Below are 14,162 nucleotides of genomic sequence, written 5' to 3'. Positions count from 1 at the left end.
TTTGCACAGTGTCAAAGATGAGATCAGAACAACAACAACAGACAATCAGCAAAAACAAACGAACAAACACACACCAAAAACAGATCAGTAGTAAGATATACAGACATACAACAAAAACAGACAAACAACAACCTTTATGATTGGAATTGCCTGGTGCTTCCAGGAAAGTAGCACAGTGTCACACACACTCACACACACACACACACACACACACACACAGGACAGCAGAGGGACACGTCCAGAGGACTTGGAGCCTCCATCAGTCTAACAACGACACTATTGTACATGTGAGCTTGCTGCTGCCGGGCCACCTCACTGACAACGACCTCACCGAGAAGGTGGGCTCGAAAACACGGATCCGGGTGACTCATTGCGCTGTTTGGGAGACTTTTTAAAAACTTTTTTTCTTTTTAAAGTAGTCGACCCGCGGTTCCTTAAACGACAAGTCCACGGTTGGTGGTGGAACATTAACTCCGAGTCCGGCGGAGGAGCATAAATGATCGCGGTCCCTCAGCCTGCCTCCACAGTGGGACGGACTTGGATGTGAGTCAGGAGCTCCGATGCGACAGTGAAGATCTACAACCCACCACACACACGGCAACATGAGTAAGGTAAGAGTGTGCCCGTGTCGTTCAGGTCGATCGGCGTGACTTTTACACTTTTTTTTCAGCCTTCTTGAAATCACTTTTTTGACCCCGCCGTGAAAAAAGTTGGAGCGGGTGTGTGCGGGGCAGACGCGTGGACAGTGACGCGGGGGGAAGGCTTTTACCGTGCGTGAAGTGTGGGGCTGGGGTGTGTTTGTCGTGTTGTTCAGCCACACTGCAGGTATGTGCCCGCTGTGTCGGGCAGCGGTGTGACCCGCTTCACCTGGCGGCAGCGCGCCACACCGCGGCCGTCGCTCACCGCTGAGATGATGCAACAGACGCACCCCGGACACCCAAACACCGAGAGGAACACGACACGGACCGTGTGCAGTCACATGCGAGAGTGAGGAGTTTAAAGGGTCGTGCCACCAAATAAAATGCGAGTGAGTTTATTTTCACGCGGAAAGGGCAGCAACATCAGTGAGATGAACGTGATGGATTGTTTAGGTGGAGCATGAGTGAGAAGTGTTGACCAGCTGTGATGTGGGGAAGGCTTCTTTAGAAACCTTTAGACATAGATAGATAGATAGATAGATAGATAGATAGATAGATAGATAGATAGATGCTGCTGACAGAGAGGCAGCTGGGCTGTCCACAGTGATCAGTAGGGATGTTAATGATTAATGATTAATCGATTAATCGCTGCTAGAATTGAACTGAAAAATAAAAGTTTAGGCCGAAAGAGCAGCAGAGAAAATGAGAAAATGTGTTCCATGAGTGAATAAACATGCTGTTCTCAGAGGAAAAATAAGGTCCCAGAACACTGTTTGAAGCTAGAAAGCTGGCAGGGTCCGCCACATGTAAACAAAGTAAAACAGTGTGAAACTGTGTTGTCCTTTAAGTTCAGTTTGTTCTTTCAGTTATGAAAACAAATATAGTCAGTGTATTAACTTTGGTTAGGCATAAAAGAATCAGCCAGTGAAGATCTTTCCCTTCACATAAACTTTTCTTCAAAATTACAGCATGGTCCTTTAACAAAATGAGCCAGATTTCTTGGAACCTCGCGAAAAATGTGCCACTCTTCTTGCACCTGCTAGTTCACTTGGCAAGGCGTGTTGATTTGTATAGCTCAATTCAGACACAAGGCAACTCAGGTGCTTTACAGTGGCATGAAAATGACGTTAAAAGAAATAAAAAAAAATTAGTAACAAGTAGGAAAAAAGAAATTCCACTAAGAAACAAAACATTAAAACAAGTTAAGAAATGTAAACAAGTAAAGTAATAGGAAAGCAGGCTAAAGTAGAGCAGGTTTAAAAGAGACAAGAATAGAAAATAAAGAATACTAACCACCAGATGATCAGATATTTAAAAGATATTGACATAAGAGCGGAGTCAGCACAGTGGCTGGCTTTGCATTCAAAACAAGTCAGATTTGCCAGTTGAGTCTTGATAAGGTCACTGTACACTGGAGCTGCACCTTTGACAATATGTCACCAGTCTCCACAGTAGTGTGGAGGCTGATGTTTCAGCACTCAGACAAACACAGCCAAAGTCATATTTACATGGATGGATGCCAGAGGGAAGGGAGACACATGTTTTTGTTATATTTTAGGGAGGATCACATTTTAAAGTAAGTGTTAGCGATAATACAGCATATCAAGAGGAAGCGATGTACCAGTCAGCACCAGCGCTGGATCAGTGAAACACCAGTCCCAGCAAACAGCTGACTGCGCGTCAGGATTAAAAGTCTCTGCCTTAGTTTAAGTGATGCTGTTGTGTGTGCTGAGTTTGCAGCCGTTAATATTTGTCATTACGGATGACTCTGTGATGATTGGTTGTTAGGATGCACTGATTAACTGTCCAGGTGAGATAATGTATCAGAAAGGTTCCTGGGACTCAACGTCATGTGGGATGAAAGCAGCCAATCATACAAACTGTTGCTGTTGATCAGTTGATCAACTAATCATTTCAGCTCTTGAATTTATTCTTCCGTGGACTTCTAGGGGCTAATCTGTGACGCTGCTTCATGCTGTACTTTACAAGCTCGTTGTGTGTTTAGAATTGCACTCAGGGGCTTTTCAGTGTAAGTTGTTTAAATCAAACAGCTCATGTTTAATGTGTTAAGTGTTTTACAACGGGTAAATGAATGATTGATAAAAGGTATTTTAAGGGATTCTTGTTTCCTAGTTTAAATAACCTGACGTATATTCCCGACAACTCCCCTGTAACTGCTCGATCTTCATAATGATTGACCTGAGTGATTTACAGTACGAGTGGCAAACAATCAGGAAGTGTGGCGTCAGGCACAAGCTCCCGCTCCACAACAAGCGATCGATAGGCGTTGTGTTAGAGCAGGTGAAACTATTGACTGAATAAACAGGCTGATGTTAATATTTGACTCAGAGAAAAGAGATGAACTGGTGTATTCACTGTCAGCAGGTTTGTATGATGAATGTCTTGTATCATGTCTCCAGTTAACAGCGTTTTCCTCTTGTAGAAAGTATGTGGGACCAACTACCCGCTCAGCATCTGCTTCATCGTGGTGAATGAGTTCTGCGAACGCTTCTCCTACTATGGCATGAAAGGTATGAGCACTGTCACGGTGGACAACATGTGCTAGATCAATTGTGCGTGACAGGAGAGGCTTCAGGGTCTTTGAAGAGTCCTTGACACATATTGAATTTGCAGCTTGTTAAACCAACACGGACACATACAACTGCAGCGTATGGCTTCTCCCCACATGACCCTCACTTATACTCACATGTCCGTCCGTCACATTACTTCAGTCAGCCACACACAGATGGAAACATGCCATGCAAAACACAGTTTCCACTTCACGCTGTTTAAATTTTTCAAGTGCGAATATTTTCAGCTGATAAACTTTGTCTTCATGTTTTCATGCGTCCATTTAAATAGATCAGTAACGAATCATACTTACTATCAATTTATGATTTTTGATCATCTTTTAATCGAGGTGAGACTGAATTTAAAGACACCAGTTAGCACTGAGCCTCTTTTTGAAATGCACACCAGAATTGCACTCTGTAGAGTGCATACCTCCAAATTTTTTTATTCAAGCCTAATCCAATAATTAAAAGCAGAATATTTAAAGAAGCACTAGTAGTTTGGTAAAGAGAAGAGAAATATCTTCATTGGCTGATTTCTTCCTGCCTAAACAAACGAAATAAACATAAACTGAATAAACAAACTGACCTTAAAGGACAAAACAGTTTCACACTGGTTTACTTTGTTTATATGTGGCGGACCCTGCCAGCTTTCTAGCTTCAAACAGTGTTCTGGAATGTTATCTTGCTCTGAGAACAGCTTGTTTATTCAGTTATGGAGAAAGTTTGTGTTATTACCTCATTAATAACGTACATTTTAAAATTCTTAGTTAGAATGTATTTTATAAAACTACAGAGTGCTCCTTTAAATCTGCCAGATCTGGAGTTTTATTTCAGTCCAGATCAAGTCATAGTCACTCATAGATACCAGCCACCTAAACACGCCTTATAAAAAATGTGTTCCTGGATCCATCCCCTTTTTTCTGAATCCACACCGAAAGTTAAAGGGGTATATTCTGTGTTTTTGAATGTTCATTGTAACGTAGTTTATTAAAAAACTTACCTTAGTGTCTTCTTACTAGCTTTAAAAAAAAACAAAAAAAAAACGTTTTTAACAACTTCTCACAGTGTTCAAAACACAAGATTTGACTGAAAGCTTGGGGAAAAGCAAGTAAATGGACCTTTGATAAAAAGATTTAGGTTCAGTAATGTCAGTGTTTACTCCTGGAAAACTTTCCTTAAAAGCAGGAGAAATGTTGGACAGTGTACAGAGTTAATGTTAAACACGGTCATGTGACCTCTGTTTATCTGTCACCGTAACAGTGCCGCAGACATCCAAGCCTGGGACACAGACACAGTAAATTAAAAGATTACACACTGAGGTTTAAGGAGATTTATTAATAGATATGGCAGTGAAACACAAGAGAAACACTGGGTCTTGTTGGTAAAGCATTACTCTGACAGTTTATGTTCTGTAGTGATGAACAATTCGGCCATGCTGGCAACGACAGTAGGATATGGTGATTAGTAGCACTGATGTTGGGAAACACATCTTATTCTAGACCTTCAGGGGAAATTTCATACATATTTTGTTTCCTTTTGTTCCTATTTCATCACATGGATATATTTTAGATGTCCTGTGCATGATTTTGTACACGTTCTGCCAAAACCAAACCTGGGATCATCTCTTGGATCTCCTTATCATGAAATAAATGAAATGAAGCTCTCTGGGTAGGAACAGTTGGGGGGGAGAATTCCCTTATATGAAATAATTGGGCTTCACCAGTGTCAGTCTGTGTCAGACAGCTCATGGTGGTGTGTGTGTGTGTGTGTGTGTGTGTGTGTGTGTGTGTGTGTGTGTGTGTGTGTGTGTGTTCGCAGCGTTGCTGACTCTTTACTTCCTCACCTACCTGCACTGGGACAAGGACCTGTCCACCGCTGTCTACCATGCCTTCAGCGGCCTCTGCTACTTCACGCCCATACTGGGAGCTATCATCGCCGACTCCTGGCTCGGAAAATACAAGTGAGTCCGCTGGTGATTCATCCACATGTGCATTAAAGGGCTAGTTCAATGGTTTTAGTTTAAGTTGCCTCGTTAACAGTTTAGAATGTCACACCGCATCCTTGCAGTAAATAGACAGGCACCATGCACGCTGGCAGCTTGGTGAATGTGTAACACCACTGATTAGTTCACATGACTCACTGTGGCCTCAGAGATCTTGTGTGTCCTTAAGTGTGTGTGCTCTCTGCAGGACCATCATCTACCTGTCCATCGTCTACGTGATCGGCCATGTGGTCAAGTCGGTCGGAGCCATCCCCACTGTGGGGAACACCGATGTGCACATGTAAGTTATCAAGAGCTGACTCGCCCTCTCTGAGCAGCCAGGTTCACAGCTCAGCGCTCATACTGGTTCATTTATTCTGTCACTGTGAATCGATCAACATATCACAGATGTTTCAGATTGTTTTTAACTTTGGCTGCCCCCGACCAAAGAAAGAGGAGAAACGTTCATGATATATCTTCACGATAAACATTTGAGAATAGATTTAGAGATCTAGATCGAGACAGCAGTTGCTACGTCAAATGTGGTGATGATGTGAATGTGTCAGAATAACTGCTTATCTTCGCCCTGTCTCTGTCACTTTGACTCTGGGTGATAGAGACAGGTGAGATCAGTCTTGGTCTCAAGTTGGGCCCAGTTTTGGAAGGGCTCATTCGTCTCAGACTTGACACATTTTTCCTTGGTCTCTGAAATGCCTCTTGATTATTTTATCAAGAAATGTGGCACTGTTCTACTGGTCTGGCATTGGTCTTGACCCTGACTTGTCCTCCTGGTCTTGGTCTTGCCCCAGTGCCAATGTGCAGCTCCTGTATGGAGTTTGAGGGGTTTCAGTATGTGGCTAACAGACCAGTGAAACCTATGTTCACTGAGACTCTTCTCATCAATTAATGATACATGTTGATTATTTCCTCTTGGACCATTTTCTGATGGTGGACTTATCAAGTCAAAGACACTAATACTGTAGTTTCAATACAAAAATGAACACTTACTGTGTATCCGTGTGTTGCAGTGCTCTGTCCATGGTTGGGCTGATACTCATCGCCTTCGGCACCGGAGGGATCAAACCCTGCGTGGCAGCGTTTGGAGGAGACCAGTTTGACGAGGAGCATGTAAGACACCACACTTCTTCTTTAGTTTTAAAGATATGAAAGCATCGTAACTTGTAGTTCATGTGTATAAAAACAACGCGTGTCGTGAGTCCATAATAGACTTTCAGCTCAGTACAAATCAGTCTAATTATGTTTCGATGTCTTCGACCTTTTCCGAAAAGTTTCTCCTGATTCTTCATTTGATCCCCTCCAGACCAGCGAGAGGCAGAAATTCTTCTCCATTTTCTACATGTCGATCAACGCTGGCAGCCTGATGTCCACTGTGATCACACCCATCCTGAGAAGTGAGTGTTGAACACATGTGATTCACCCACAGAGGTCCACTGTGTGACCAGCATCAGTGTGTTTTGATGCTGCTTTTCGCTCCTGCAGGTGATGTGCAGTGTTTCGGTGGGGACTGCTACGCTCTGGCCTTCGGAGTTCCTGCAGCTCTGATGATTGTGGCCTTAGGTGAGTGTCCATCCACCTATATGTGTTGTCACCCTCAGGATGAACCTGTCCTGTATGTTTATGACCAAAACCTGCAAACCTGAGTGTCAGCGCGCTCTCATGCTAAACTGAAATGTCGAATCTGGTAAACGTTACACCTGCTGATCATCAGTATGTCATTGTGAGCGTGTTAGCATGCTGATGTTGTTACAGCCACAGATTTTACCGAGCATTTGATTTGCTGACTGCTATCGGGATGTAGCGACTTTTTACATATACAACAAAAGCTGCCTTGCTGGCTGCCGCTTCTTAAGACAATTCAGGTGTGTTGTGCTAGTAGTGGCTGTGTATGCATAAACCTCTTGCCTTCAGCAGAGATAAGGAAGCTACCAGGATCTGACAAACAGTTGTACTGCTTTCATCTCCAAACCAAACCACAGATCCTCTTACTGTAGTTCAGTCTGAAGCTCTGAGTAAAGCCAGCCAAAGGACCTTGAGTCGGAAACTATTTTGAACTTGAATTTAGACACATAAGATTCAAGAAACACAGCACTTAAAGCATTTCCTCCCAAAACATACTGCTTATTTATCATACTGTATCAGCTTAAAACGTTGGCCTGGATCAGAGCAGTTGCCCGCTGGTCAAAATCTGATACAGGTGAATACAAGCAAGCTGTATTGACGTGAAAAATCAAACAAATTGGCCCCTCAAGAGTTTGTTTGTGGTTAAAAAAAAAATTAAATAAAACAGTAAATGGACTTAATTTGCACGCCTCCAGGAAATAAAAACACCAGGCTATGATGTGATGCCTGTATTTTGAGGTGGACCTGTTGCTCTTTGTGGCTGTTTTCCCTTCCTTCAGCGTGTTATACAGGTTCCTGTGCATGTAAAAGGTATAGGAAGTTAAAAGAGACAGGAGCTAAACAGAGGGGGGGGATACAGAGCTGCTGCTCGAGAAAACAGATGTATTTTTCTTGAGTATAGACGTGTAGACCTTTTCCAGTAATGGCCTAAAACAAAATAGTGAACCTGAAGATGAACAGCTTTTAATATCATTGGTATCAGCGACTGTCACATTTGAGGACGTTAGCTGAGCTCAGGCTGTGACCTGCATGCTGAGAGCATGTTTGTGTGAAGTGCAGCCTGTGACAGGGTGGGCTTCCTGCTGATCAAGGCCCCTCTGCATACATCCTGACAGCCCGTTGTCTCTGCGTCTGAATCCCCGTCCCCTCTGAACCTTATGGGATTCATGCTCGGCTGAGCGCTCACTGTGAAAACAAGCTGTGATTTTATTACTGAGTGGCCACAGACAGATCGCAGCGAGCGTGAGACAGAGCACAGGCTTCAGCGTCTGAACGGTCAGGCCCAAGTTTGACATGTTTACAGCATGTTTGACTTTTTTTTTTTACTATTTCATAAGCCGCTGTAAGAGGACAGAACATTCTTCAGTGGTAAACCTCTGTATGTCAGATCCTGCTACATATAGCTGATCTGAGCATGTTGGCACCAGGCAAGCGGAGCGATTGTTTGCACAACGGCTGAGCTGTTTCCAACATAAACTGTCTGACTCTTCATCCATCTTGTGTGCAGTTGTGTTCATCGCTGGCAGCAGCCTGTACAAGAGGAGTCCTCCCGAGGGAAACATCCTGCTGGAAGTCTGCGGTTGCATAGGCGTGAGTCATCTCCCAGTCCCTGTGAACCGCATCGGATGATTTACCAAAGTGCAAACAGATTTATTCATTTCTGTTTACTTTGCCGTAATAAAGGTCTGATTTTTACATGTCGCTTCTGCTCCTGTTGTGTCTGAGCTCATTGCTTCGTCATTCCTTTTCTTTATCTTTACTTACAGTTTGCCATCAGAAACCGCTTGCAGAGAGCGAAGTATGACACCCCGAGGAAGCACTGGCTGGACTGGGCTGAGGAGAAGTACTCGGTAACAAAAAGACTTTTTCTACTAACTTTGCTGCGGATGACAAATTAAAAAAAGTCAATGCTGGTTTCAGTGCATCAGTAATCCGCCCTGTGTGTGTCTGTGTATAAACAGAAGCGTCTGATCCAGGAGATCAAGATGGTGCTGCGGGTTCTGGTGCTCTACATCCCGCTGCCAATGTTCTGGGCTCTGTTCGATCAGCAGGTACGATACGAACACCGCCTACTTCTTTGTAACGTTTTCAAGGTCCATACTTCACACACTGCTCTAAAGTCGTGTACGGACTGAAACATCTATACAGCTGTTTGTCATGAAATTAGTCTGAGACTTTCATGTCCTCCTCAGGATGAATGGCATCACTTTGATCCTCTGCCATGTCAACTAGCACCAACCATACAGTTGAAATTCTTTAGTTAATGAGCAAACAGGCGAAACTCATGACATCCCCATTAACCTCTGGAGCAGTTTCCAAGCAACCAGTGAAATCTCTGGTTCCAGCCAAAAACAACATGCAACACTTATTGCACTGTACATATTCAACAGATCCCACAGTTATCCACATAATATGAATGATGCAATGATTACAACTCGGGCACATGGGCTTTGAGTTGACTGTATCTTGTAATGATGCCTCTGCAGCAGCAACAGCTGTGCCGGATGGTCCGTTGGCCCTGTTCTGGCTGATGCAGCATGTCAGGAGTGCTTTGTGGGAATTTCTTCCAGTTTGACACAATCGTCCAGCGGGACACTGTGATGGACTCATTAGACTCAATAAGTTATGATAGTTAACCACTTGGTATTATTTTATTTTATTAAAGTTATTCTAATTTATTTAATCAGTTTATTCATTTGGCCCTATTTAAATCTTTAAAAAAAAAGTGATGTCGAACACACAAATGAAAAACAGAAAAGGTCCAAAAATGTGATAGCAAACAGGAAGAAGGAACACACTGACAGAACGAACAAACAGAATGGGTACATAAACGTGCAAGCAAAGGAACATGACAAAACACAAATAAAACTGAGGTGCATGACAGATAAGCGGTAAACAACCATACAGGACAGTGCGTAGTTAAAAGTCTTAAGCTAACCTATCGGTATATTGTAAAATGTTCCTAGTGTAGCAGTTTTCCAAGCAGTGATAAACCAGTCCAATGGAGTGAGGGTGGAGACAGAGGCATGTCTGTAGATCACATCACCATGATTCAGGACAGATAAAAAGACAGCTTCAATGATCTGTTTCTACAGAACATGGGGAAAGTAGTTCCGTTTCTGTATATATATATATATATATATATATATATATATATATATATATATATATATATATATATATATATATATATATATATACAACAAATGTTTTGTCTTTGCTTGCAAACAAGGTTATTATAATTTTGACTAAAACTAAGTGAAAAACATAATACCAGGTGTGAAAAATAATTGTATTTAATTGGAATACAAATAAAATCCAGGCCTTGAAAAAAAGAAAACATGCTGTAACAGGACTAACTACAACCAAATCAAATATACAGGTGATGTTTATTGTTGTCAACACAACATCATGAGACGTCAGTGGTGCTTGTGTTTACTGAGACTGTAAGATGATTGCCTTCAAACAATGGTGTGTTGAGGATTATCATAATTATCATGAACTTCTTAAATCAAATGAAAAAAAAAACTGACAGAGAAACCAATAAAAACTACACTGAAACAAGCAAATGCACTCTGGGTATTACATTAAATGACACTGAATTGAAAACAATGATAAATTACAAATGAAAAATGATGAAAAGAATTAAACTAAGATAACACTGGTCAAGATCACTGTTGAAAATGATGAAGGGATGACATTTTTATCTAAAAGGGCCAAAGGTCAGCATCACCATGATGTCAGAATCCTCTCCAAAAACACTTCAAAAACATAATCTGTGACCAAATTTCACATTTGGTCAGATACTAACTTGGTGACACTAACCTATGCCGACTGTAGAGATCTCCTGTGTTGCTGAGTGCAACATGTGTGAAGCATCCACGTTCTTTGCAGCAACATCCATGTTTGAAGCAATCAGAAACTCATTGGTTTTGCTGACAGTGATCTTCAGGGGATTGTCATTGCACCTTGTGGTAAAGCTCTCAATCAGTCACTTCTCTGTAAAAATACATGTACATCTTAATATAGGGATCATCTTAAAAAAACACTTGAAGAAGCCTTATGCAGCTGTTATATGATCTTGAGCAGCATGTAAAAGGTCTTGAAAGTTAAAAGTCCACACCAGCAAAAGCCCCTTTTCTCCCACAGAAAACACTGATCCTGAATGCCTCATCAGAGTTTCGCCTTTAATTCTGTGACTTTGTTACATCACACTACGTCACCCGCATGTCAAACATTTAATTAATGCCTAGAGGCTAGTTTGGCACATAAGAATTGATTCCGCATAGCTGCTCTGTGGTTGTTTGCAGTGCTGGCTCAGACGAGTGTGAGCTGACCAATCAGAGGAGACTGGGTGTTCAGGAGCCGGGGCCTTAAAGAGACAGGAGCTATAACAATGTGTTTCAGACAGAGGGGGAATATAGACCTGCTGTTTGAGAAAAATGATGTGTTTTTGAGCATTAAAGCGTGTAAGCCAGTTCTAGTCACCAGAAATAAAATGATGAACCTGAAAATGAGCAAAAAAATGCCTCCTTTAATACCTTTTATTGAAGTCCTTCAAAGTCTGGACAGACACAGATGAAAATGTCTTCTGTTTTGACTTTAAACTGATCTGCAGGTTCAAGTAACATTACAGCGGCAGCTTCCTTTTACAGCAGACATGTTTTTAGCTTTTAACCCAAGTATCATATTGAGTTCTGTTTGATTGCACATAGACGATTCTCCTCAGTCAGCATGGGTCAAGGTCTTGTGTCATAGCTCTCTTATAAAAATGCCATAACTATCTGTTATCTTCTCCTCCGACCAACACTCCACACAACCGTCTGATTATGGAGTACCTCGACGAAAACATGCAACATTCCTGAAGTGCCTTCTTCCATAACTCATAGCTCTTCATTTAAATCGTTTTATTGTGGTCTTGTGCGGAAATATGGACACGACACATTCTGTGGTTAAAGGCTCATTTCACTGAACCAACTGTCTAGCTGTTGTTGTAAACTAGTGTTTGTCTCTGTTGCAGGGTTCTCGCTGGACAATTCAAGCTGCCAGGATGAACATGGCTTTTGTAAGATGAATAACTTTTTTTAAAAATAATTTTTAACAAGCTGATAAGATCTTTATTGCACTCTGTTATCAGTGGGTGGGTGTCGATATTCATCTGATGTACAAACTGTCCCGTAAAACAGACATCTCCATTGTTAGGGTGTTGTTACAATTTGTCATTTTATTCCAGTGCATTGCGTTGTTTATGGTCTAAAGGGACTTTGATTACACAGTGCCCTGCACATACTTCTAGATTTATGAAGTTAAAGTTTAAATGACTGAAATCATCTCGTTTCATTGCAGGGGAACTCCTTCAGCATCAAGCCTGACCAGATGCAGGTACGTGCAAGTAAAATGAGCACCAATGCACAACAAGGACAATATATAGTTGCATGCCGGCAAAAAATGCCACTCAGATGAGTTTAGATGACATAAATCAAACAAATAAGGTAGCCCAATGTTCTTGGGCGGCTGTAAGGAAGGACAGCTTTGAATTACAGTAGAGACGCAATGGTTAAACTGAATAAATAATTAACCATATACCAAAAATATCCGTTGTTTCAGTGGATGGGCAAAGTACATGAAAATGGTGCAGGAAGAAGTGGGTCACTGTGCAAATATGAATGCATATTTCTCAATATGTCACACAGTTTGATTAATCTGAGGGAGTTCACACTCACGTCAGATGAACTGCAGTCTGTAACAAAGCAAACCAAGAGGCAATCCAGCAGATACAAGCAGATGTATCAAAACAACTTGAATACAGAGGCTAAATCATTAAAAGCCCAGTCAGGAAAAATATTACACATTCAACCCCTGGGTCTTCATCAGAGCTCTGGTGAAGACGCAGTGGTTGAAACATGTTCCCCACGAGCAGCCAGTCTACATGAGGTTACATAGAACAACCAGTCATTTGCTCTGACGGTGCTGGAACTGTGTACTTTGGGGCTCTCATGTTGCCTTGACCTAATGTATAGGATCATTAGCAGTATTAACACGAAACACTCTCAAACACACTTATAGCTGAATATCAGTGCTTTATCAGTCGTAGTTTCATGGTAATGTCACTGTGCTGGAGTATGAATCCAACAGAACCAGAAGCTGTGTCCCTGATTACCTGCAGACTGCTGCCGTCTGAAACATTAGTGTGTTTTTCCACTGAAGTGTCACCTGGAAAAGTGATGCTGTTGTTGTCACGAAAACACCTTTACGGCTCTTAATCACTGCCAGATGACCTTCTATTCACTGGCGATATTATATTGGAATTGGTCTCTTTCTTCACGTGTAACTCTGGCCTTTATTATTTTATGGGGGTAAGTGATCTTTTATAGAGTCGTTTAACGGCAAGCTTCTCCCCTCCCTGTCGTCTAGATGCTGAATGCCCTGCTGATTCTTGTCTTCGTGCCCATCTTTGACCTCATCATATATCCGCTCGTCCGCTTTTGCAGGATCAACATCACGTGAGTAGAGCCTGTCATCATGGATACGTCTTTACTGCAGACAGAAGCGTTTAAGAAACCTGTAAAGCTGAAAATGAGCCGTGTGACCTCAATGAGTCTGTCGGACATCAACATATTGTATATTTACAACTGTAAATGTGATGAGGGGGTTAAGTTTTTGTAGAGCTCTCGGGGGGGATTACACCACAAGGTTTAATTTATGATGTTTCTGTTTTCCTGTCTCTGAGAAACGGGATGGAGAAGTGTAAATGTGGAATCAAGTGGGTTTCAAAATAGCAGGGAGCGCTTTTTTAGAGCACAGCCAAGGTTGTAAAGGACACATTTGCAACAGATGGCACAGCGTCAGAGCCAGTGATGAGGCAGCCTGTTATCAGGCAGGAGATCAGCGAGGACACTGATCACCTCTTTGATCTATAAAGTGATAAAGCTCGACCCTCACAGCAGTAAACGCACATTGTGATGACCGGTGTGTAAAATTGTGTGTGTGTGTGTGCTTCAGGCCTCTCAGGAAAATGGCGGCAGGGATGATTTTTGCAGCGCTTGCCTTCGGAGCGGCCACGCTGGTGGAGGTGAACGTGGTGGTACGTATGAGCAGCGGCCGTGAATCTGACCTCCTGTCAGAGGATACTCACCAACACTCGCCTACTCACACAGGATTGCATGTATGTACAGCGTGCACACCCAGCAGGAACACATGAAGACACCTGCACGTAGACTTCAATAATACAGAGTTCACAGTCGTCCTGGAAGACAAACTGGAACCCTTCAATGATGCGTTCCAGTCCTGAGGAACAACAACACCGACCAAAACACTTTACATTGATTT

General features: G+C 42.3%; 1 protein-coding gene across 2 annotated transcripts in view; it reads left to right on the top strand.

The window, feature by feature from the left end:
- The first annotated feature begins 262 nt into the window (after positions 1-262).
- slc15a2 (solute carrier family 15 member 2) overlaps positions 263-14,162 on the top strand; it is a 22,322-nt gene continuing 8,422 nt past the window's right edge. The window contains exons 1-14 of one of the 2 annotated variants that reach the window (XM_037108722.1): positions 263-611; positions 3,082-3,169; positions 5,030-5,171; positions 5,401-5,493; positions 6,221-6,320; positions 6,514-6,604; positions 6,693-6,770; positions 8,341-8,423; positions 8,600-8,683; positions 8,795-8,884; positions 11,854-11,898; positions 12,180-12,215; positions 13,248-13,336; positions 13,836-13,917. In XM_037108722.1, coding sequence (XP_036964617.1) covers positions 603-611; positions 3,082-3,169; positions 5,030-5,171; positions 5,401-5,493; positions 6,221-6,320; positions 6,514-6,604; positions 6,693-6,770; positions 8,341-8,423; positions 8,600-8,683; positions 8,795-8,884; positions 11,854-11,898; positions 12,180-12,215; positions 13,248-13,336; positions 13,836-13,917 — 1,110 coding nt within the window. In that variant the 5' untranslated portion in view covers positions 263-602. Of the gene's footprint in view, positions 612-725; positions 1,028-3,081; positions 3,170-5,029; positions 5,172-5,400; positions 5,494-6,220; positions 6,321-6,513; positions 6,605-6,692; positions 6,771-8,340; positions 8,424-8,599; positions 8,684-8,794; positions 8,885-11,853; positions 11,899-12,179; positions 12,216-13,247; positions 13,337-13,835; positions 13,918-14,162 lie in introns of those variants that run through there. The other variant, XM_037108723.1, reaches the window with a different exon arrangement.

Source organism: Acanthopagrus latus, chromosome 9, assembly GCF_904848185.1.
Source record: "Acanthopagrus latus isolate v.2019 chromosome 9, fAcaLat1.1, whole genome shotgun sequence".
Taxonomy (NCBI): domain Eukaryota; kingdom Metazoa; phylum Chordata; class Actinopteri; order Spariformes; family Sparidae; genus Acanthopagrus; species Acanthopagrus latus.
This window is presented reverse-complemented; position numbering and strand designations above follow the sequence as displayed.